Below are 24129 nucleotides of genomic sequence, written 5' to 3'. Positions count from 1 at the left end.
AGGACAGATAACCAGATAAGAGGTGACATCATCCTCCCACTACATGCTTTGTCATCTTCCTGATCATGTTTGTCAGATTACTGTACAATCTTTGTCCTTTTAATATCACATTATACACTGTTATGTAGTAATTGCTGTTTTAATTAGCTCCACTATATTTTCCATGTCTCGCTCTGCACCACTTATCTGACCACAATTTTTCTTTTTTGGTTTTAAATCCTTTGCTTGCTCGTGTTTATGTTTTGTCTGCCTTTGATTTTAAATTGCTTATAATGTTGTTTTTAATGGCTAATTAATTCAAAATCAAGTCGAAACATTTGCCATTTGGAAGCAGAGCAATAGTAGTAATGCTGAGGTGCTGAAAGTGAAGTTGAATAAAATATGTGAACTACTAATTGATTAAATCAGTTGTTTACTCTTGCTTTGGTTGAATGGTGGTGTCGGTGCTTTTAGACTGTTGTGACGTGTTTGCCAGCGGCGTTGGCTGAAGCACACCGAAGCAGGTCGGAGAGAAACAGTTGAAGTTTTCATCGAATCCTCCACATGTTTCCTCTGGCAGACGAGTTCACAATAGAGCCAACAGATTTTTCACATTATCTCATTCCTATTCAGCCGAATTTACTGTAATCTCACCGATAAGGCTGTTCATCTTCCCTTTGCTCTTTTCTTCCTTTTCTTTTGTTTCTTCTTCTCTCAGCCCTCCAATGGCGTACGGCCAGACACATGCTCTACATCTTTCTCCGAGAATCTGTCCAATCGAGAAAACACTGTCGCACGGCTCTGACAATTTGCTATGACATAACTTCAAACTGCTGTTGGGCTTGATCACTTTGTCGGCAAATTGAAACGCCCTTCACCTCCCGAATCCTTTATTTTTTGTGTCTAAACCCCAAACTGCTGAACTTTAAAGCTCAACTCAGACCATTAAAATTAGATCAAAAGATTGAGGTTAAAAAAGGGTACCGCATAAAATGGTTTCATCAAGAATCACAGAATTAAATGGGCCACTTCCTTTCCCAATGCTGTTTGGACAGGTGAGTGAAACTGCAAGCTAGGCCTCGGTCCCACGACTGCAGCCACCTCAGACAATTGAGCTATTCCAAGGCAAACAAGAGCCACTGTGGTTCAGGATTAAAGATAAGCAGCTGAAAACCAACGGTGGGAGTCCTCAGATTCACCCTGATGTTAAATAAATACTCAAAAATGATCCCCCACACCTCTACATGACTATTAGCTGCAGGAAAGTTTCCCCTAGACTTTATATTCTGTTTACCCCCTCCTCCGTTGCTGTAATGGAACAATTTACAAAAGAAATTGGCTGCTGCCGTTCCTTCAGGTCAGAGGCCGTCTGTGCATGTGTGTGTGCGATCCTCGTGTGACTATTTCTGTTTGCGCTGCACATTTTGTTGAACATCCAAGCTAAACACCTCTCCTCCTCCACCTCAAACTTTTTATATTTTGGGAGGGTTTTCTTTAGCTTGTAAGGTCTTGTCCTCTTCCTTTGCTCAGTCAGCCTCAGAGGAATGTAAACCCTTGATGTGGGGAAACAAGTCATTCATCAGATCAACAGTAACACTGAGAAAATGCTTAGGTAGGATGTTTAGTTGACCAGCATTCGTATCTGCTCAGACTAAACGAGTGAAAACACTGAAACTTACATAACATGTATGTGTTATTATGGATGCTTTTGTTGTATTTGGAGTAAGGGTCTAGATATAAACAGTATGGGTGGCTCAAGGGAGCCCAAACCCAAACTTTTAGCTTTGGCAGAGGTGCAATGCTCTACTATAAGGAGTAGTTATTACTCAGAAAGTTGCTTCCCTTTGTAGCAGCTCGCCTTCTTCTGAGCAATCAATCTGTTTGTTTCCCTTTGATTTAAAGTCGATGAAGTTTGAGTGCGAGTTGGCTCCCATTTCGTCTATGACGGCTACCGTTGTGCTCATTCTCCTTAAAATTCTTGTAGCTGCAGAGTTTTTGTTTGTTATTAGTTTTAATGGCAAAAAAGTTCAGCATCTGCAAAAGTAATCGCTGAACAGCAGTCAAAAGCTTTATTGTTGCCTCTTTAAACTTCAAAATTGGGGACTGCGATAATACAAACACACAGTACTCTTAATATGATTGTCAAGTCTACCAAACAGAGCATTTACTGTACTGTACTAAAATTCTGTTTGGCAGGATAAAGAGCTTTGAATGACTGAGCCATGATGGGAAAGTCCCTGGTATTCCCTGGCTATGTCTACCCCCCAGCCTGGTAAAATAATTACCCCTCTGCTGCTGAGCAATAACAAAAAAACACCATAGGGTATAACCTCAGAGACAATTGCAGGCAAATAACATAAGTCACAATTCATTTCCATTGTAAGTTTTGACCATGGAGCTACTGTTTTTCAAGACTACGGCTCTGTTGGTTCTTGTATGTTTAAATATCCAAATAATCAAAATACAGAAAATAAACTATTGATGGTAATGTAATTTATAGAACAAATGTTTTTATGCCTTCTTACCGAAGCATTCAAAGCCCATAAGAAAGAGATGGTTCCTTCTGTTTATTATGTCTAAACTTGACCCTCAAACAGATTTCTGAGTGTGGTGGGAACTAATACAGTATTAGAGTGAGTGTTTAGTCTGGTTCCCATCTACTCCCATACACACTGCTTCAAACTGACGATTCCAAGGCCTATTATTTATATTTACTTCCTGGGATGAACTCCTTTCTTAATTTCTGGATATATAAAACCTTAACTGTTAAACTGATGTACTCTTACTGTCATTATTTACTCTGCTAATTACATTAAAATGCCTTCTTGCAGTCCACAATGATGGTTTAGACCGAAAAAAGTCACATTCATGTTTGGGTTTTACAGGCATAAATACTTTCTAGTTAACTGAATGTAAATGGCAAATGTTCAATAAACTGAAATCCAACTAATCTTTATGGATAAAAAATGGTGTCAGCCTTCTGTCTCATACAGAGAAATAGCAACACATCAATGCTGGCCAGTTCCACTGTGTCTAATGCCGTTACATCAGTTAGTCAGCACCTAGAATAACATTCAGTAAGTAAGCTTCATCCACTAAACAGTCCTAGCTTTACCACAGTCAATTAGCTCATTTCCCATGTGTCATCTCTCCGGCTCACTCGTTAGGTAATGGATGACCTGCTGACTGGTCACATCATGCCGGAAGCCCTTGCCCTTAATGCTCACACTTAATAAAATTGCCACTAACATACACAGACACAAGCCCAGAGGAAATGAAGGTAGCTCCGTCTGGAGTTTTTTATAATCAGTCCAGTTTTATGGAGGTTCCCTGGGGAGACTAGGACCTATTTCCTCAGCCTTCAGGGGGTCATTCAGGATACAGGAGGGTGCTAAATGACACACCAGACCACGCCACCAGTCTCTTTTATCTCAAGAGTACACTTACTGGTCCCCAATGTATAGTGCAGGCTAATTGATCTAAGTTATTCCCTCAATGGTGTTTGTGATACATAACCGGGATTATGTTCTTTGTGAAATGTAGGTTCCTTCCCTCCAAGGGTTAGTAGCAGATAAAGGAAGCACAAGCTGTGTATATGTTGCTAACCAGATAGCTAACAATACCATGCTGGCAACTATAGAATAAAAGCAGTATTCCTTTTGTAAAATAAACAAACAAAATACTTTTTGTAAGAAATAATTGAGACAGATAGTGAAGTTACAGTAGAGTTGTGTTTTGCCCGGGATACACAGAGCTTGTTCTTCATGTTGGGGAGCTAACGATTTTACCCCCTGTTGTTTTTGGCTAACAAAGCTGTACTTTTCTTGTTTGACTGCTCTACCATATGGAGGATAGTGTGTGTCTGATAGATAGCTTAAGCCTTGGTATTTTGTGTGAGTTTTTGCTGCACAAATCTTTTGTAACTTACAGATATGTACAGAAACTATATTTTACAACCGCTACAGTCATTCAAGCTGTGTGTTATCATCCAACCATGCTAATAACAGCCATGAGTTAAGGCTAACTGCGCTGCTTTTATGATAAAGATAACAGAAGGCTAACCGAGGGTATCAGGAAAAGATCTCATCTACTTGGGGATGTGTCTTACTTCCTCCGGCTCTTAGTGTTAAACTTGTAAAACTTTTGATATGCATTCGTGACAAATCATAATTTGATTCAAGTTGTTTCAGGGATGTTGGTGCATATATAATCGCACTGAAGATTCTGTTCTTATTCATAATTGCTGTTTTTCCCTCTTTCCTTGTCTTAGGTCTGGCAGTGTGAAGAATCACTGGGATGAAATCACCTACTTCGTGGAGAATTTAGCTGAGAAATTCAAAAGGTAAGAGACATTTAACACGTGTACACGTTAACACTATTAACCCATCAAATATGTAGCAAAAAAGTGGAACTACGTAGGTGAACATTATACCGTAACATTCAAAATCTTTGGAATGGTTTCACAACCGGACTTTAGGTCAACAGCCTTGTTTCATCCGTACTCGACTTCCTGGAGCCCCGAGATGTAGATCACTAAAGAGAAACACACATTTTACACAGCAGTCATCCCCGTGAAGTAAAATAAAATCTGTCCCTACAGCTACAGCTGTCCATATGCTAAGACACTCAGCATCCAGGCTGATGTTTCACTCTGTCTCTGCAGCAGCCTGAGCTGATGTTTGGCGTCAGTGGGGTTACCAGCAGTGACTACAGCCTAGAAGCTCTCTATGTGTATGTAGCCTGGATTTTATGGCCTCTTTAGACTTAAGGGGGGCAAAAAGTGATGGATGCTTCCAATGGCTGCAAATTATTAGGTGTGTTCATTAAGTGTAGCCTCTTTCTGTTTCTGTGAAACTCCACTGTAAATCCAGGATGGACGATGCAAACCAACCTGAAACATCTCCTTCATCTACCCATGCTGCTGTATACTAGAAGTTGCCAATGTGTTGCTCATTATTATCATATGATGTGTACATTATCTTATGCCTTAAAATAGAGTTCATATTTTTCACATGTGGCACTCTGAAGTGTTACATACTTGCATGTCAAAAATACAAGCTCTATTTTAAGGCATTGTAGCTCTAGAGCAGTAGGAATGCAGTGTAAAATGTGACATTTCAACAAATGGCCTTCAGCTCATGGGTGGTTTTGTTTTGTCCATACTGCTTGAAGGCCACAACAACACCTGGGACTTTGAGGTTCAGCCATAGCAAAGAGCCGACCCTCCTCAAAGTTTCTGTTTTCAACAAACACAAGAAAATTTCAAACAGCGCAAATCTGCATGAACTTACTTTCTCTCACAAACAACTTTTTTTGAAGTTTTTTTAACGTCAGATAGCCGTGTGTTTGTTTACATGCATGTAATTCCTTTCTAAATTATTTTTTTCACAATTAAACATAAGTAACAGACTTGTCCACATCTGAGGATTCAGTGACAGCGTTCGAGTATCAACACAGAAGGCACTGTCACGCATTCAAATCCTGCACACTGACACAAACCCATGCACACTGTCACGTCTGAGTGTGTTGGGCTGCATTCAAGAAGCAATTTGGAGGAATTTTGGAGTGACTTCAAAGGAAATTAAGTAGTTTTTGCGCAATGAGATGTTAGTTTTTTTTTTAATAGGAAGACTCATTCCTTGGGTTATTGCCAGAATTTTTATGTTTCTGAGGAAAACAATATGTTGCGATATTACTGCAACACAGTACTTGTAATATTTTTAATTAATCTTTATGTGGAAGTGTTTTTATACGTCCAAAGTGGGAAATCACCAACCAACATTAACATTCTGTTGAATTCTGTTTTTGGCAGTTCCTCTTAGAGTTTGGGGATTTCAGTGCTGTACACTCATCAGTGAACTGGCCAAGAGTGTGGGTTAATGAATGACAAGTGTGATGATTGATTTTGTATTCCTGTTCCAGTCCCATGCTGAGGATGTCCTTCATAACATTCTCCTCCAGAGCATCCACCATCATGAAACTGACGGAAAACAGGTACATTAAGCGATGGTTAATGTAATTAATGAACTACAACTGACTAATCAAAGCTGAATCTGTGTTCTAAATAAAATAAATGCTTTTCTACCATGGAATACTCTTCCACAAGCAAAACTATCAGTCTTAAAGTAAATTCTAACTATTGCACTTGAGTGAAAGCAGATGCTCTCTGCTGTTGCATAAAGCTGTTGTTTTGAGTGAGAGAGTTTTGTGTGTGAGAGGTGAGATCCACTATAAACCACTGTTGCGTAAACTGGGGCTTCATTTCCAACAGAGATGTCTCAGTTTGCATTAGTGCTCCACTAAATGATATGAACATAATCAGTTGAACATTTCTGCAAAGGATAGAGACATACTAATCTACATGATTGGAAATGACAGAGACCATATTGCTAAATGTGGAGAGAAGAGGGGAAAACACAGAGGGAAACACAAATATTTCAGGGAGGTGGATTAGTTTCCAAAATAGCGGATATGACAAATAGGACAAAACTGCAGTTATAACATATTTTGATTAAAACAAACTGGGCTATCTTTTTTCTCTGCAGAGTGGACATCAGAAAGGGACTGAACGCTCTGAAAAAGGAGATTCCCGGTGGAGACACATTCATGCACCTTGGACTGCAGAGGGTATTATTCTTGTTTGTTATTTAACATTGAGAATCAAACCAGCAAATCAAAGTCTATTAAACTACTAGTTTAAATGTGAAATCTTGGGTATTTCCTCACAATCTGACCGTGAATATATCTTCTCACTTAAAGGCAAATGAGCAGATACACCAGGAGAACTTTGGTAAGCATCAAATAACTGATTTGTATGAAAACTGAATTATGTTGCGGTTATAGCACGTCTGTATGTCTCTTCCAGGCACGGCCAGCGTGATTATTGCACTGACAGACGGAGAGCTGCAGGAACATCAGCTCATCACTGCACAGCAAGAGGTAGCAACTTCACACCGAGGCCTAACATACTCTCATTGCTTGAGTGCCAGTTTCCTGGAAGTTATAGATTTATCCCCTATTTTTTCCAACAGGCGGAGAGAGCTAGGTCTCTTGGAGCTATTGTGTACTGCGTTGGTGTGAAAGACTTCAATGAGACACAGGTAATGCAATGGCAACGCAATAAAAGTGTTAACACGTATAGTCCATGCATGTTATACGTCTGGTTTGATACATTCTGTCCCTAAAATTCATTGTAATTATCTTTACAATCTACAGGCCGGTTACAGTTTACCATGCATGTACTGTACACCGCATGTGCTCAGGAATCCATATACGTGTGGAAACATCCAAAATGCTTTTACCTCCATGTTGCGTAGAGTATATTCAGTGGCCCCTGCGCAATTTGGCTAACCCATAATTTGAAAATTTCCTGAAAACTAATCGGAGTGATTTTAAACTCGGAGCTGCCTCCTAGGCTGCTGCAGATGCCAACTTACAAGGTTGGACTGGAGAAATGTCTGAATAATACTCTACAATTAGCTTCACCATGTTGATGAGGAGGATGATTCCCTTTCCTGTATTTAATGTGAAAGATATTTGAGACCTCAGGGTTTGCCCCTTTATAAGGGCTGGTTCGTCCTTCAGTAACCAAACGACTTTAGTTCAAGCTCCATTTGATTGATTATAAATGGACCCATTACCTGATTGTGGATAATGTGTGATCATTATTGTGCAGGGGATTCAATGTCTGAAACTATGTCACACCAAGTACATTACACTAACCTCTTTAAAACAATCTGGTAATTTCATTTTCCACAATTTACGTCTTCAGGTAATTATTTATTAAACATTCTGTGAATAAATTCTGATTTAATATAGTTACTGAAAGACAATCCACACCTCTGTCTCTGCTCCTCTCTCCTTATAGCTCGCCACCATTGCAGACACCATCGAGCATGTGTTTCCTGTGTTGGGCGGCTTCCATGCCCTCCGGGGAGTCATTGATTCGGTAAATAAACTCAGGGAAGCATTCCTGTTGCTGAGCCTCACAAACAAGCCGTGCAAACGTCAATGTATTTATCTTGAATCTGTCCTGCGGCAGTACAATGACCTTTTATTACTCCCTTGGGTGTTAGAACTGACTCTGGAAAACACTCAAAGCATGAATATACAGAAAACTGCCTCACTTACTGTAATAGGAGTGTTTTTAAGGAGTTACCTCCAGCCTTGTTTCTCATCAGCCTCTCAGTCCATTCACTATTGGTTTTCACAACACAAGACTTCCTAAGTAACACTGACACGGTTTTAGTCAAAGAACCACGGCAAACAGACCCTGTGCACTATTTTTTTTATATGTGCCAAGAATGTATACTGGGCTCATGAAACATATTCATAGTACAGGCAGGATTCAATTTGTGTTTCTCAAGAGAGAAACTAATATTTTCATCAGTTTCCCTGTTTGTGTGAATGAAGTGGTTCCCTTTTTTCTGTCATGTAGTCCTCACACTGCACATATGCAGTTTACAATACTAATGTTACAGGTTTAAAGAGATAGACAAAAGCTCCTCAGTTGTAGCCGGTGACGGGTCAGTTTGCTAGCTCTGAATGACTAGGCAATCATACAATTATGTTTTCACTTTTAACATCCCGAGAGAACAGGCGTTTACGGGGAGTGAGGACTAACACATGTGTTTGGCGCACATAATGCTATCTCAGGTCACCTTGGCTGTGGTTGTCGGAGTCTAAACTTCTTCAAATTCATTGCAGTGCAGACACACTGCGCTAGTTGTGAAAGTAACTTGTAGCCCCACGAACATATGTTGGCAGTAACCTCAGAATAATAATAATAATAATAATAATGAACATATTGTTTAATCCATTCTTTCCACTTTTACGTTTTGGGTTTTGGGTTTAGCAAACAGTCGGTTGGTATGAATAAGGGTCGGTTATTCAAGAAAAGAACTAGTTCATACAGTCAGAAGGAAAAAGCTTTGTAGCTGTTCCGAACGGCCACACTGGAACGCAAAGTAAAAAAGCCGACCTTCACAGAGAGGCACCAGACGCTGTAATCATTCAAATATGCGAATAACCCTGCACAGTCTCTCCTGGAATACATTCATAGCTTCGCACATGAAAAGTAACTTGAGAGAGAAGTTCAGACCCTGGCTCCTTTCTCACCTCCACACTCCTGGCTTATAACCGTGTGAAGTGAGTGTGAATGTCAAGATGTGCAGTTTCGGAAAGGTTACGGCCCAGAAAGGTGTGGGAAAGCCATCTGACCACCTGACAAGCAGTTGTGATGGAGTATACTTAACTGTTTTGACCATAGTGTTCCAAATAAGCATTGCGAGAAGAGGAAACATTTTCAAACGTGAGACGCACAATGATACAGTATGCATAAGGACATGACTTCATTTTTAGCAGATTTTTTCTCGACCTCCGTTTTCCTAACAGTAAAATTTGACAAACCTGCTCGGTACAAACAGGTCTGCAGTGAAGAAAAACTGATCGCTGTCTTTCTCCTCATTTCCCTTCCAGATCATCAAGAAATCCTGCATTGAGATTTTGGCAGCTGAGCCCTCCAGTGTGTGTGCAGGAGGTGGGGAGCTAAAAACACACATTCACACACAAACCGACGTGGGTCTCTCCTAAGTCATCCACACCAGTGCCACCCTCACATCATTTCTTCAACTGTGTTAATTTCATTAATGGGTGCCCGTCTCCCCTTCTCTCACTTCAGTAATGACAATCCCAGACTGAAAAGCCACTATATATGGGCATCCAGGTCACTTACAGGAAATCTACTGGGACACGATACTGCAGTGGGAATATTATTATACGGTCTCATTAAAAGGATTGACCGTGAGAGAGTGGCAGTGGTGAGATTGGCTGCAGCTGAAATGCAGAGTAGACAACACCCTTTAGTGTCCTGCCAAGAGAAAGATTATGACAGTTAAAGCAACATTAGATGGACATTAAAAGGCACAAATGAACAGATAAAAGCAGGGGTTGATTAAACACTTTTGGCAAAAGCAAAGGAGATTTTATTGCTTCTAACATCTGCTTTTGTCTTTTATTAAGCAGTGAATTACTGTCACTCTTCAAGAGGAAAAGTATTTCACTTGAAACTGAATAGTAGTCGCTGGTTTGGTGCAGCAGTGAGTGCTGTACTCTACAGCTCACTCCTGCAGGCTCAGTCTCTTCTTAATACATTTATAGCTGAGTATTTTCTCTGTGTTGCAGGCAACATTGCAACCATTGAAGTTAATGTCCAACAATTATAACTCAGTCATATGCCGTGGGGCTTAGTTGTGGGGTGGAAAAGTTGACTTTGTACTTTGTTTATTCAAATTCCCTCGACCCAATTATAAGCAAATTAGGGCTCATAAATTAAAGTCACAAGATTTAATCGTTTGCCTGCTTAGTGGACAAAGTTTGGACAACCAGATTAGAGATTTAGGCCAAAACTAATGTGTTGCTCTTTTTCTTTTTGTCTCACTTGGTAATTTTTTGGATGATATAGCTTGACAAACCAAAAGTATATATTAGAAAAATGAGGAATGAAAAATATATGTACATATAGTTATCCATAAACTGCACTGTATGTATATTTATACATATTTAAATATCGTAAACACATAAAACTTAATAAATTAATGACTGATGTGTCATTTTCAGTAGCTGATACATTATGTTTTCACATGAACCACACTACAGTTTTATTTTAGTGACACAGTTCAAATGTTGTTGTTCAGACAGACCAATAAACTGAATTAATGGAGGAAGCCATTCAGACTTTAAATATTGCCCTGGCCTTTAACCATGCTGGAAAATGTAACTGTGTAGTCTTAAATATGAAAATTAGCCTCATGTACAATACATACAGTATAAAATGTCGTTTTGCTTGGCAAGGAGTTTCTAAAAAATAAAAAAATGTCAATGTGTGTCATGTAACCAGAGTCTTTCCAAGTGGTGGTGAAAGGAAACGGTTTTCTCCATGCCAGGAACATCGAACAGGTGCTCTGCAGCTTCAAAATCAACGATACCATAACAGTCAGTAAGTACACCTACACTCTGCTTGTATCTGTCTTTTCTGTAACAAGGTTTATACCACTCTCTGTTTGGGTCATTTTCAGTCTTTTTGTCAGTGTAGTTTATCAGCATGTTGTCTTTGCCTCGTAGATGAAAAGCCGGCTGGTGTAGAAAACACGTTCTTACTGTGTCCAGCTCCTGTCATCGATGAAGTTGGGAAGTAAGTGCCTCTTTTTTATGACTTTATGAATTTAGTTGTTCAAGGGGAAGTGCTTATATTTCACACAAAGTGGAATTCACGTAATCACATTCTTTACCTCAAACACAGAGAAACACAGACTGTATATGCATACACCCGTTTATGGGCACAGGCCATAAGAAGGCTGCCATACATTAACTCCTTTTACGATCCCTATCCGTGGCCGCATTCCTCTTTTCTGGATCCCAGTACAGCTTAGCAAAATATAAGGGGCTCTGTAGCGGTGCCAGCACACACAGTGGTAAACCCTTCATGCATTTGTCCTGCTTCTGTCCTGAATTAGAACAGAGACGAGAAAGAGAAAACTGGAGACAGTTGTTTTTTTACTTACATAAGCACTACTAAGTCAGTACTAGAAACTTGCAAATCTAAAGTGACTCGCGACTTTCTGAATCATTAGTTTTAAATTCTGATGACAAAAAAGAGAGCTGAGGTTGGAGCATCCAGGTATCTCACCTGGTAGAGCGTGTGGCCCTCTCTCTCTTTCACTCTGCCCCTTTCCTGTCTATCAAGCTAGCTGTCCTACCAAAATAAAGGCAAAAAAAGACCAATAGAAATTTTTTTTTTTTTAAAGAGAGAGAGAGAGCTGTTGTTCTGTTTTGTTTCATTGACTCCTAAGTCTCAGAGCAGTGGAGCAGAAGTGGACCAACAGACCAACAAATTTGTTCTTTTCACTAATCAATATTTTTAAATGAACAAATGATCAAATCAAAACCCACAGAGAGTTATTAGCCAGCTCTACAGAATATTTTAGCATCTTTCAGCTCATGTTTTGGTTTCACATCCCACAACTTGATTGCTGTTTTGGTTCACTCTCACTTCTGTATCATTCCATTCCATTTTTAAAAAGCTCTAAAAACACACTGTGTGCTATCAGCAGAGACAAATATTTTCCTTAGGAGTTGGTGGAGACCAAAGCAGAGCTAAAAGGAGCTAAAAGGAGAGTGAATATGTGTATAGTGATGCTCAAGATCTGCTGAATGTGTACATAGGAAACTGTTTGCTAATAAAGCAGCTGTTAAAGACCTAAAATACTTGTACTTTTGTTTCATCTTCGTGCCTGTACTTTGCATGATTCTGAAGAATCTTCAATGAGGTTCTTGTATTGTTGACACTTAATCGGAGTGTATGATCATTTCTGATTTCTGATCAAAACCTCATGTAGTGCTGGTTTGTTTGACAATCTGCCATTTTGCCTGTGAGAAAACACAAATGTTGACCTCAGTGTGAGTACACTGCTGGCTTCAGACTGAGATAAGTGGGAGAAGATCTGATTATAGTGGATTATATTTGTTTGTTCAGAATCAGGTCTATTGACTTACAGATTAAAAATACAGCATGTTTCAATCACTCCAATGTTCTCTGGCCCACTGAAGGAAAAGAGGGAGGCGGTGGGATGTGAAGACAACTGAGGGTGTTTTACTCAAACATTCACCACACAAAAGTCACACAATTTTCTGGTGTAACCAACCCTAGCCTCGACCAGAGTCACTGTGTATCAGTTGGTCTCTTTTTAAAGCCCAGCCTTGTTCCAAAGTCAACAATCCACAAACCTCTCTAACCTAAGTCTTTATGGGAAGAAAAGTACAAGAGGCCACAGAGGAGAAGGTTCAGTGGACTGTGGTTAAAGACTTTAAACTGCACGGAGAGAAAAAAGGGGAGAAGGGCTCACAATATTAGACTCACACACTGTCTTGACCGTTAATAATATTTGTGTTGTTGATATCATTATGACACAAAGTCCTTCATTTTGTTCTCCCATAGAAGTTGTAAAACTAATTTACAGTCAATATTTGCACTGGCAGTGGTGTGGAAAGAGAGAGGATTTGATTTTAACTGCAGTGGGGAAAGATTTAAACAACCTGGACTGATGACTTGAAGCTTTAATCGATACCTTTGCAGTCGTAAAACTGAAGGTACATCGTGTGCCTTTGCCTCCCTTAAAACTTCCCATTAAGTCTTTGTATATGTTCCTGCCCCTTAGATCTCTTAAACTTTCCATCCAATCCCCATGACACTTAACCTCCTGACTCTCTATCTTTTTTCCCCTCCCCCTTCTCCCCTTTTCTCTCCACCTCTGCCTTCACTTTCGGTGCCACGGTGGCTCTTTTCACCAACTGCTTTGCCTCGCTGGTTGTTTTTCACCACCCCCTACCTCCTCTGTGTGCCCGTCTCGGTATCTGTCTTTTATTTTTCTCTGTCACACAGGAACTACCTCTTTCATCCCCTGTCAGTCCTTCGCTCTCTTTCAACAGGCTCCTTGTCCAGTTTTGGCTGATCAAAGCCATGTAGCAGCTAGCCTGGTCTTTCAAGTGTGGGGCCATGTGTTTGTATGCAGTCTGATTCTCTGCAGGGCGGAAAAACCTTCACAGAAAGTGTTTAAACTGCGCCATTAATACCCAGATTAATCAGATAGTTTTGACTGATTAGCCGCTATTCATATCATGGAACTGAACTTTGGTAGAAAATTTTACAATTTTGTTGTCTCTTTAGTCAAAACCCAACCTTTTTTCAGTGCTGCATTGCATTCTGGTCTATTTTCTATGTCTGACATCTTATCACCTATGCTAGGCCTTTAATACAAAGTAAAAACGAATGCAGGCTATATAACGCTTTTAGGATTTTTCCTTTAAGGCCAGTTGACCCACACCACACAATGAGTGGCAGATGAACTCTAGGGTATGCCCCATTCAAGTGTGTATGTGTGTGTGTGTTTTGCCTGAACCGCCTGCCCCGTCTGGTTTATTTCTTTGCTTAACAGCTGTCAGACATGGTGCTCTACAACCAACTCTTCCTCCCCACTACATTGTTTCATCCACATCCTCAAATTCTCTGCCTTCTCCCTTCTTTTAATAACCAGTAAAAATTCAAACTAATAAAGTTCAAGCCTCTTTCGTGAGCTACACCCAGACTAGATCATTGTTTTAGATTGGAAACAAAATAGACTGAAGCAGAATCGCATTAAGTCATGTTTTAGGATCCTTCTGACAGAAATATCCAGTAATAGATTAAATTATAAGACAATATGTTCATTATTATCACCAAAACCAGCAATTAATTGATCCTAATAATATTATGTTGTCCAAAAACTAATGAAATATGTTCCCTTATTACAAAGAACCTGAGCACTGTGGTTTATTTTGTCTCAATCCCACATTCATAAATACTTTACTAACAAAATGATTGATCTGCCACGGAAAATAGTCCCCTAACAAATTCTATAATCTATATATTCCTGTCACCTACATCCTTTGATAATAACTGAAGGAACTAAAAGGAATGCTGGTTGGATGTGCGTCTAAACGTGAGTGAGCGTCCATATTTTCACGCTGTTGTCCACATGAGATCTCTCACTCTCTTTCTCTCTCCCGACGCCATACGTGATTCTGCGGGACATCTGCTCCACGAACGGTCTGCATACGTTACATGTTCAGTGTTGCAAAAGCTTAACACATTGTTGGTTTTGGCCTTTTCATGGTGATTTGTTGACAATAAGAAAAATAAAGAACAATGCCTCTTTCAACCTATTTTCCAACAATAGTTAGGACCACTGTGGTTTTAAACAATTCTGCATTGTTATTAAAGACTTCTATTTTTTTTATCTTAGCACATAAGTTTTAACTTAAATTTGAGTGAAGATTTTTACTCAGCATACAACCATATTGTGCTGATACATCCAAAACATGAAGACAAACCGTCTCTTTTTTAGCATTAGGTCTATTTTGAGGTTTTAGTCCCTTAGTGCCAAGCTGTTTGTTGTCAGCAAGGTACATATGCTGTTGATCATGAACTTCACCCGCTTACCCAGCTCTTTTCTCCCCCTACTCTCCTTTTTCTTTAACCCAGACACCTCTCTGAGTCAGAGTAAAGACAGGTTTATCGGTCAAATGGGCTGCTTTACATCTGCCAGACCTCATTCAGGTCCACCTGGTGCCTCAACCAAGAGGGGGGTGTTTAAAATGCATGCCTTTCATCCACATGTTTTGAAGATCTGAACGAGAACAGGCTCCAAAGAGACCACTGGAGGTCACGTGAAATTCCCAGAATTGTTTTTCCCCACTTGGAGGAGGAAGGGATTCAGACCATGAAGAAAGACTCTCGCAGTTCCAAAAATGGTAGCAGGGGTAGGAGATCCTCAGAGGACATAGAAAGAGGATGAGCAGAAGGATATTTTGACAGAGAGTTTATAAGTCTTACTTTGCTGCATTTTATATCCCATAAAGGAAATTATTTAGTAGCTCCAAGTAGGCATAGACTGTATAGTATGGCAGAGATTGTTCTCATTCCTGAGAGTGCAGTAAGTATGGTGTCATGTCTTAGAAAAATACACAACTTGCCCAGAACCATAAAATCAAAATCTTAACTCGCAGGTTGTGTTTTTTTTCCATTCCCATTTTCCTCAAGTTCATCAATCCCACCTTGGCCTTGTTCCTGCTGTGTGGCTCACGCAATCACACCTACAGTTTGTTGTTTTTTCACTGGTTTTTAACCACAGTGGAAAACTTTTGTGTTTGGTTCATTTGGGTTCAAATTGCTCAATTACATGTGAAACAGGGCTCATAAACAAAAGTCACTCCACTCACCAAGTAGCTCATTTACTGGACATAGTTGTGGTAGCATGTTCTCCTGCCAGGTTGGAAAGAGTCTGAACTAATCTGATTCCAGTTTGTGTAAACTCAGAAGAAACATCTGAATGTGAGCATCGCTTTGTTCTTAGCCTGAAAATCTCATTCGACTCACACTCCTTCGTCTTTTGTGGTCGTTTCCTCTCGGTTCATTCATTCTCGCTTCTAACAAACCACCTCACAGTTAGCAGGCGGTTCGGTGACGTTATTTGGTTTGAACCCGAGTTCAAATGACATCATTCTGGTCAAACAAACTAAGCAGAAGGAGGAAAGGCTTCAGACTAAATAAACTGCATCAAACATGTTAGTTGGGGACAGTAATGAATAAACAGAACATACTTGTCCTGTGTGTGTGCTGTTTTGTTTCAGGGTGATTTATCTCCAAGTGAGCATGAACGACGGCCTGTCCTTCATCAGCAGCAACGTGCACATCACCACCACAGAGTGTGTAAGTGGGAGCTTTTTGTCCTCTGATCATGCATTTAATCTGCATTCCTCCCTCTTGGAGGTGCATTAAAGTGCAATCATGCAGTGAAAACAGTAAAAATAAAAATGGAAACTTTTGCACCAGAGTAGATTGTAATAATGTTTTCAAATTCTTGTCTATAGCAGTGTTGTTTCCTCCACACAGATGACGAATACTGTTTAATTTTGATTCAATATGTTGAAGCTTCTCAGCTAAAAAAATAGAATTATAGATTTTCTCTTGAGATTTTGCATGTTTCATAATATAATAAAAGAGGTTTTCCATTTCTTATTGTATTGCACTCTTCTCCAACCTCATCTCTTGCACACTTTCCCTAGAAGTTAGAATGTTGTTTTGTTCTCTGCAGTGAGTTTCCTTACCTCCTTTTATCTCTTTCATCTTCCCTTTTTCCATTTTGTTATTTTCCCCGTTTTTTTCGGGGAGCCAAACCACAGGGGTTTGTAGTAGCGATCCACCCAAAAAAGACCCTCTGCCCAGGGTGGCAGGAGACAAAAGGTTAAAGAAGCAGGTTCATGACCGTGAGGCTGCCGCCTCAAGCAACATTTTGGATGTGAAAGTGAAAGAGAAGCATCCTGTAACAGACACGACTGAAGTGCATGTAGACTCTTGTAGCTCCCAGGTGTATGAATGCATATAACTTGTGTCAGTGTGAAGCAGGGTGGAGCTTAATTCCCTTCAAACCAAGATTAAACGAGACGCAATTTAAGACGATTTAAAGCAATTTAACAAAATAAAACACGTATGTTGGAACATATGGACTGAAGCCACAGCAGATTCCCACCCAGCCAAAAGGAAACACGCTCTTTGAAGCTGTTCCCCCTCAGTCCATGTGACATCATACCCATGAAAATACTGTGAATTCAGGCAGCTGTGTTGTGGTTCATGATATACAGAGCTCAATTAGACATACCATTGCAATGAGCCTCTTGCCACTAAACTATACCATATAGGCTAAACTCACACCAGGATTAAAGAGGCACGACAAGTTGCTAACTTGAGATGGGTAGGCCTGGTACAATAAAGTCTATGGATAAATCAAGAATGAAAACAAACCCAACAAACCCCTGCAGCCCCTCCCCATATCCTCCCAAAGTGCTGCTTCCAGCTGTTTCAACCTTTGTAGTTAGTCCACAAAATGTGCCCATATAGCACAAGAAAACACACATTGTATGTGCAAGAGTGACAAAACGCAAATGTGGTCACTGTTGACATTTTTGAAATTCTTTGATAAACCATTACCTACTTACAAATTCTGCATGTCAGCTGTTACAGAAAGAGTGCTGATTGGTACATTTCTGGGAAACAGTCATTTGGTTTCAGTGATGTGCTGTCCGTGATGGACCCCACTGCTGAGTTCAAATAACTCCCCCCATGTCTCTGCCACAAGATAGATAGGGGAAAGTCTAACCACATGTGATCCTCATCTGTGGTCTGTAATGGGAACCATGTTTGGCTCATGGATGCCTGCCTGGCTTAAAGTGAGCAAAATAACTGATGAATTCATTCAGGAATCACACAACTTACACCAACCACTGTCATCAGAAACGCAAAAACATGAATATTTACAGTGACAGAACTGACCAAGCAAGAAAAATCAGTCTCAAGGCTTCTTCCATCATACAAATATGATTATATTTCCATTCTACCATTATTGCTAATAGTATTATTACTGGATGTACAACATAGTCTAATACTACTGCCACTCTATTTATTGTCACTACTACCACAGCAGCGTAGGGATTTGTTTTCCATAGATACTAGTTTAAATCTCTGTCCAGCTGGATACATGTGGGTGGAGGAAGGTGGTTAGTGTGCAGTCAGACTTTCCTTTGGTGCAGTGCTCATGTGGTACTGATGTATTAGTGTGTGTGTGTGTGTGTACTCTCCAGTTTGATGGCACCATTCTCCTGATCACTCTGCTGGTGTTGTTCCTCCTGCTGGCCCTGCTCTTCATGTGGTGGTTCTGGCCTCTGTGCTGCACTGTGGTAAGAAACTTACACTTGCATTCAGGAAAGTGGACAATTTAAAAAAAAAACATTAACAATTATCCAGTGTTTGAAAAGGCTTTGTCTAAAGTCCAAAGGGCCAATACGCAAATTCAGAGTCCTTACAAAACAAAAACATAAAACCCTTAAGAGGTCCTCTAAGACATGTAGTGCTGATTTGATTAATGTGTTTGTGAAACGCTAAACAATGTCACATCTCTTATTTTTCCACAGGTGATCAAAGAACCACCTCCTCCACCTCCTCCTGAGCCTGTGAGTCAAAATACACACATATTTACCCACCATGTCTGAAGGAGAATGTATGTCTGATACTTAGTCACAACTTGTCACGTCCTGTGGTCCTTTGCTTCGTGTCATCCCCTCTCTCTCCCCCCCTTTCCTGTCTATCTCGAGTGATCCTGTCAATAAAGGCAAAAAGCCCCCCCTTTATGTTAATAATAATCAGTATTACATACACACATTAAAGGTTATAAAGGGTAGTAGTGGATAATTCCAGCTTATGTACAGATCTCAGCTCAGTATTATTGACACTTGACTTCTAGTCAGCATATAAAAGTTCATCTGTGTGTATATTCGAGTGGACAAAGTCAGTTATTCTGTCTAATTACTTGTGTTTTAGGAGTCAGATGATGAAGACGGCCTGCCCAAGAAGAAGTGGCCCACTGTGGATGCCTCATATTACGGAGGAAGAGGAATCGGTGGGATCAAGAGGATGGAGGTGACACACATTGCATAATGTTAAAAGATAATCATAATTAAATCTATAACACAAAAAACTGAGGGAAATCGGAACACTCTAGGTTACAGCCTTTTGTGTGTAATTCATGTACTGTCTGCTGTCTGTAGGTGCGCTGGGGAGGGAAGGGCTCGACTGAGGAGGGGGCTAAGCTGGAGAAGCCGAAGAATGCTGTGGTGAAAATGCCGGAGCAGGAGTACGAGCCTTTCGAGCCCAAACCTAAGAAAGCTCACAACAAGAAGGCTCCTCAGAACCGGAAGTGGTACACGCCCATCCGGGTAAACACAGACACTTCCCCTCAGGACCAAAAATACAAGGGGGCACTAACACGTTGGCGTTTAGTTCACTTCACTACATTCCTTCAGTGTGCATCTCAGTGGGTGATGACCAACTTTATAGCACACCAGTGCATCCTTGCTGTGCTGTTACAAAATGTCAACTTTTCAGGAAATCTGCCTTGTTTACAGATTGACCACTGCACATTTTTGAGTTCCTGCCCAGTAAGTTTCAAATAACTGAGTGTGGCAGAATTTTTCTTCAACCACAGAGAAGCCTCAACTCCTTCAACTGAAGTTAAAACATGAAAAACACCACGAGTGGCGTTGCAAAGTTTTCACAAGACAGCAGGGAGGAATAAAGGCCATTCTGACCATATTTATGTATAATTAGTTGCATAAGCACCAAATTCCCCAGCTATCAATGTGCACACATAGCCAAAGTAATGTAACATATTCAGCAGACAGAGGGACATTATTAGACTTGGCGTCAGTGCTGTTCGTGCTTTAATCGCACACTACAATACAGCTCTGTGCAGCAACACTGGCCTTTCATACAGGAGCAGCGCTTACTGTTATCTGACTACCAAACAACTTTAAAGGCTGTATTTTGAATATGACTCAGGTCTACAAACAGCACTGCAGTAATTCATAGTGAAGTTTACACTGTTACTAAATCACAGTTACAGTAGGAAAAAAGTGAATTTATACACTGGCTAGTTGCTGTGTGATGTTGGGTCCTTACACAGTTCTACACCTAAAGATCTTTTAATAAGTTGTGGGTAGTTTTAGATGTTGACTTCCTTCTTCTCATGTGTGTGCCCTTGAGGGTGCTCATTTTCGTGCCAAAAGCATCATAACAACAGCATCTTACGCCTTAAATAAGGAAGAAAAATACCCCTATTAATTTATTTAACACCAGATTAAGACTTGTGTCTTGCAGCTCTGTCGAATGTTAAAAGAGATTTTTTTTTCCAATAAAGGTTGCATTAACATTCACCTGGGATTACTAAAGCTGTTATTGTTGGGATCATCATTTCTTTCCTGCATATTAAAACCAATCTGCTGCTCCGCTGCCAAACTATTTCATCCTTTTTTCCCTGGCCGGTCGTTGTATTCGTGAAAGGGAAACACAAACTGCTGTATTTGTGGCAGCAGAGAAACTGACTCACCAGGATTTAAAGTTCACGTGTCTTCAGTTAATCAGACGTCAACCAAAATATAACCAGGTGACTAATCAGCACAGCTTCAACCAGAGAGGAAGGAACTAATCAGTAGAATCAGCTGCTGTAGTGTTTGTTTGGGATTAAAATCTGCAGTCTCCTGGCTTTGGAGGAACACTGCTGAGAACCACAGACCAAACGTTTGCTGATACAGTAGAATCAGTATTAATAGGATTTTATTAAGGATTGCAGTGTGGGAGAGTTTGGTGTCCAGATGTGGCCAGCTGTTAACCCCCCCTCCTCTATCCTGTGCAGGGTAAACTGGATGCTATCTGGGCTCTGTTTCGCCGCGGGTACGACCAGGTCTCCCTGATGAGACCCCAGCCCGGGGATCATGTGAGTACCTCAGCAGTGCACCATGAAATATTTCATTTCATCAAATGCTATTTTACGCACACCCCCACTCACATTCACTTCCCCTGTTCCACATTTTTATGCCTCAGTTCCTCCCTCCTGTAGTGATTTATACCTGTGGTGACCCACAGTTGTATGACCCTCTTCTTCCGTTCTTTCACCCTTGCTTTCCGTCTTCATTCATATTACTTTTGTCTTCTCTTTTTGAGATCTTTTAAAGTACCTTTTTTTCTTTATTGGCTCAAATAACAATGATGTGAAAATTTTGGTGGCAGATATACCACTTAAAACCTTGAATGCAAACCAAAGCAGGCTGCTCATTTCTTGCCAACAGTGATTTTGCCAGAAGAAATGACAACTGTTGCTGACGGATATAATCTACTCTAGCTAGCTAATTATTAAAGCTAACTTAAACTCCATGAGTTGGTTGAAAACGCCATCGCCAGCTGACTTTGTAATGTTCGGTCCGGTATTGCACTGTAGAGCAAGAACAAGAAAGACAGAGGTTAGATTTAAGCTTTATTGTTTGTTAGGAGCTTAGGCAGCTTTTAGGATGAGGGCTTACCAATGTGGTAAACATAGTGCTAGTTTGACTGGGGTTTCTGGAGTTGTAAAGTTCACCAAATCTAGAGCAGGACAGAGGGGCTAACGTTACGCTTCACTCTGCTCAGTGAATGTGTTATCTTGAAGGGTTTGGGTTTTTTATTATTAAAAGAACCTTTAACCCTGCAAAATAATGTAATATGAAATGCTCCTTGGCCTTGAAAGTAATGCTGGGTTAATCTTCTGCTGTAGGTTGTAAGTTAGTGAGCCTGTTTTACCCCCCTCGCCCTCTGTAAAGTCCCATTCACAACACAACAGAAAAACCACCTAGTTACAGTTCATCTGTACCTATTACTCATCCCGTCCTCCCTTCCTCCATCTGTGTCTCCGTCTCATTCACTTCTGGTGTTCCTGGGTTGGCTAACACCTCTGTTGGCCCGTCTCCATCCCGTTGAGCCAGCCTCACACCTGCTTCACATTAGAGGCCATAAAACGGATAGAAAGCAGAACCGCAGCTCACACTTAGACACATCCTTGTAGCTCAATAGCAGTGTTTTCTGAGCTGTTCGTGTGTGTGTAAGCTGGTAAAAATTCTCTCTTCTTCACAGATCAGCCACATGGTTTAGTTTTAATTCCCGGAGCCTTTGTATCAAAAAGCCCCAGATAAGAGTTTGGTTTGAATCTAGAGAGAAGACAGGAGTTCACTGAGTACAAAAAGCTCTGAAGGGATGTTTTAAATCCTTCTGACACATTCAGCAAAGTCAGTTTTAGTGTTTAAATGTGTTCTGGTGATTCTTTATAATTTCCGACTTCACAAGGCTTAAGAGGCACTTTGGTTTTTAGCAACACTAGCAGTGTGTTTACCACTAAATAGCAAATGTTGCAGTAGCATACAAACATGCTAAAATAAGATATGAACATGGTAAACATACCTGATACAGATGAGCATGTAAGCATGCTGGCTTTAGCATTTAGCTCGAAGTATAGCCTCCCAGAGCTGCTAGCATGGCTGTAGACTCTTAGTCTGCAATAATATGATTCTCAAATAATACTGTAATCGTGGGCATCTTCCTCCTTATCATCTTCATTTCTCCTGCCCTCCCTCTCCACCTTTTCTTTAATTCTTCCTACTCTCCACGGCCGACTCCCGCTGATCAGGCCCCGTCCAAAGAGCTAGTTAAAATCATGCCCTATTAGCAGAAAATGTCCAATGATATTTTTTAATGGGAATTCCACATTTAAGAGTGTTTTTTTGGCACCACAAACAGAGACATAGACAGGATTTGCTTTTAGCGTTCCCTGAGACAAACAAGAAACACTCACCATTAGCTTACGATTCCATCTTCACCAGAGCACACTCAGCGCAATCAGATAAAAAAGATTTTGGATTTGATTTCCTTACTCAACAAATTTCTCCTACCCAGAGAAGCTTTTAGCGATGGCCACATACGTAAGCTCTGCATGACGCAATGCTTATTTTCTAGAAGAGATCGTGTCTCTCTTTCCACTCAAATGATGTCGCCTCCTCAAGTCATTTGCGGTTTGTAACGAAGCGGCAGAAACATCTCCCAGGCCAGCAGGCCGGCTCATTTCCAGGTAGCGTAATGTTTTATTTCAAAGAGAAAAGAGTGGAAACAAGCACGGACACCTCTTTCCCCACATTCAATGTTACCTGAAAAGCTATTTGTGTTAAATTCCCTGCCACAGTCCAACCCATAACAGTCTCACACTCCAAAGCTGGCGGACTTTCAAATCACCCTTTACATGAGGCCAAGTTGGTCGAGTTCAGTCTGGATTCTTAATGGGTCATTCTGTTGCTATGGTGCATTCTTCATCGCTGTGCTGATTGCCACAGCAACAGCCGAATGTCGCTCTTGAGACCAGCCTGGCTACAGTCCAGTCCAGTGTAGTCACAAGCCTCAGTAAGCTCCTATAGTGAAAGTCTATCTATCCTCATCCTTTTGTTTTATTACAATAAAACTCTTTCTCATGAGTAAATTATCTTTTTATCCATCCCCAGCTGATACACGGTGTAAACATTTACTGTGTGCAGTTTATTAAACCTTTCTTATTCTCTTTTCTGAACAGCTCTGTACTGGGAATAACCTTCTGACACAGGAAATGATGCAATTTACACTACAGACTGCCTTTGTCTTTGTCTCAAAACGTCTGCTTGCATCTGCTTCAGTTGTGCATTCAGAACTGACAGTGAACTGCAAACCATCTGATAAACTCTGTGTCTGTTAAGTACTGAGCACACAGTAAAAACAGCCTATTGGTGGCTTCAGTGTGGTGTACAATGTAGTCAGTTCTTCCCAGTGATTCCTGATCTCCTCTCCTATAGTAGTCATATACTGTACTGACACATTTTCTCCCTTCAGTGAACCCAGTAACCCTTCTGCATGTTTGCGTAGCATAGGCTTGTGTGTGTCTGTGTACTGTATATACGTATAGACACATAACCACATAATTCAGCAGTGATAGACAAGAGTTAAACTCATAAGAATGAAGTTATCTACATTAGAGACAGGAGTTAGCCATTATGAGAGTGTGTGTCACCAAACCACATCCATTACACTGACGTCAGAGTGTACAATATGAGGCAGAGCCGGTCCTCTCTCTCTCTCTCTCTCTCTCTCTCTCTCTCTCTCTCATTGACATAAACACACGT

The 24129-nt window shown here is 40.6% G+C and overlaps 1 protein-coding gene across 1 annotated transcript in view; it reads left to right on the top strand.

Moving 5' to 3' along the window:
• Positions 1 to 24129, top strand: part of antxr1c (ANTXR cell adhesion molecule 1c) — a 38813-nt gene that overhangs the window by 9049 nt on the left and 5635 nt on the right. Inside the window, exons 2-17 of the mRNA XM_035665500.1 lie at positions 4250 to 4321; positions 5902 to 5973; positions 6525 to 6606; positions 6739 to 6769; positions 6845 to 6918; positions 7011 to 7079; positions 7847 to 7927; positions 9457 to 9517; positions 10877 to 10975; positions 11101 to 11170; positions 16204 to 16282; positions 18211 to 18306; positions 18541 to 18579; positions 18947 to 19045; positions 19174 to 19341; positions 20817 to 20897. Of these exons, the coding sequence (XP_035521393.1) occupies positions 4250 to 4321; positions 5902 to 5973; positions 6525 to 6606; positions 6739 to 6769; positions 6845 to 6918; positions 7011 to 7079; positions 7847 to 7927; positions 9457 to 9517; positions 10877 to 10975; positions 11101 to 11170; positions 16204 to 16282; positions 18211 to 18306; positions 18541 to 18579; positions 18947 to 19045; positions 19174 to 19341; positions 20817 to 20897 (1273 nt within the window). The remainder of the gene's footprint in view (positions 1 to 4249; positions 4322 to 5901; positions 5974 to 6524; positions 6607 to 6738; positions 6770 to 6844; positions 6919 to 7010; positions 7080 to 7846; positions 7928 to 9456; positions 9518 to 10876; positions 10976 to 11100; positions 11171 to 16203; positions 16283 to 18210; positions 18307 to 18540; positions 18580 to 18946; positions 19046 to 19173; positions 19342 to 20816; positions 20898 to 24129) is intronic.

This window comes from Morone saxatilis, unplaced genomic scaffold, assembly GCF_004916995.1.
Source record: "Morone saxatilis isolate NCDOM2014 unplaced genomic scaffold, NCSU_SB_2.0 Contig1, whole genome shotgun sequence".
Lineage (NCBI taxonomy): Eukaryota > Metazoa > Chordata > Actinopteri > Moronidae > Morone > Morone saxatilis.
The sequence above is the reverse complement of the archived record's forward strand: the minus strand, read 5'-3'. Positions and strand labels throughout refer to the sequence as shown.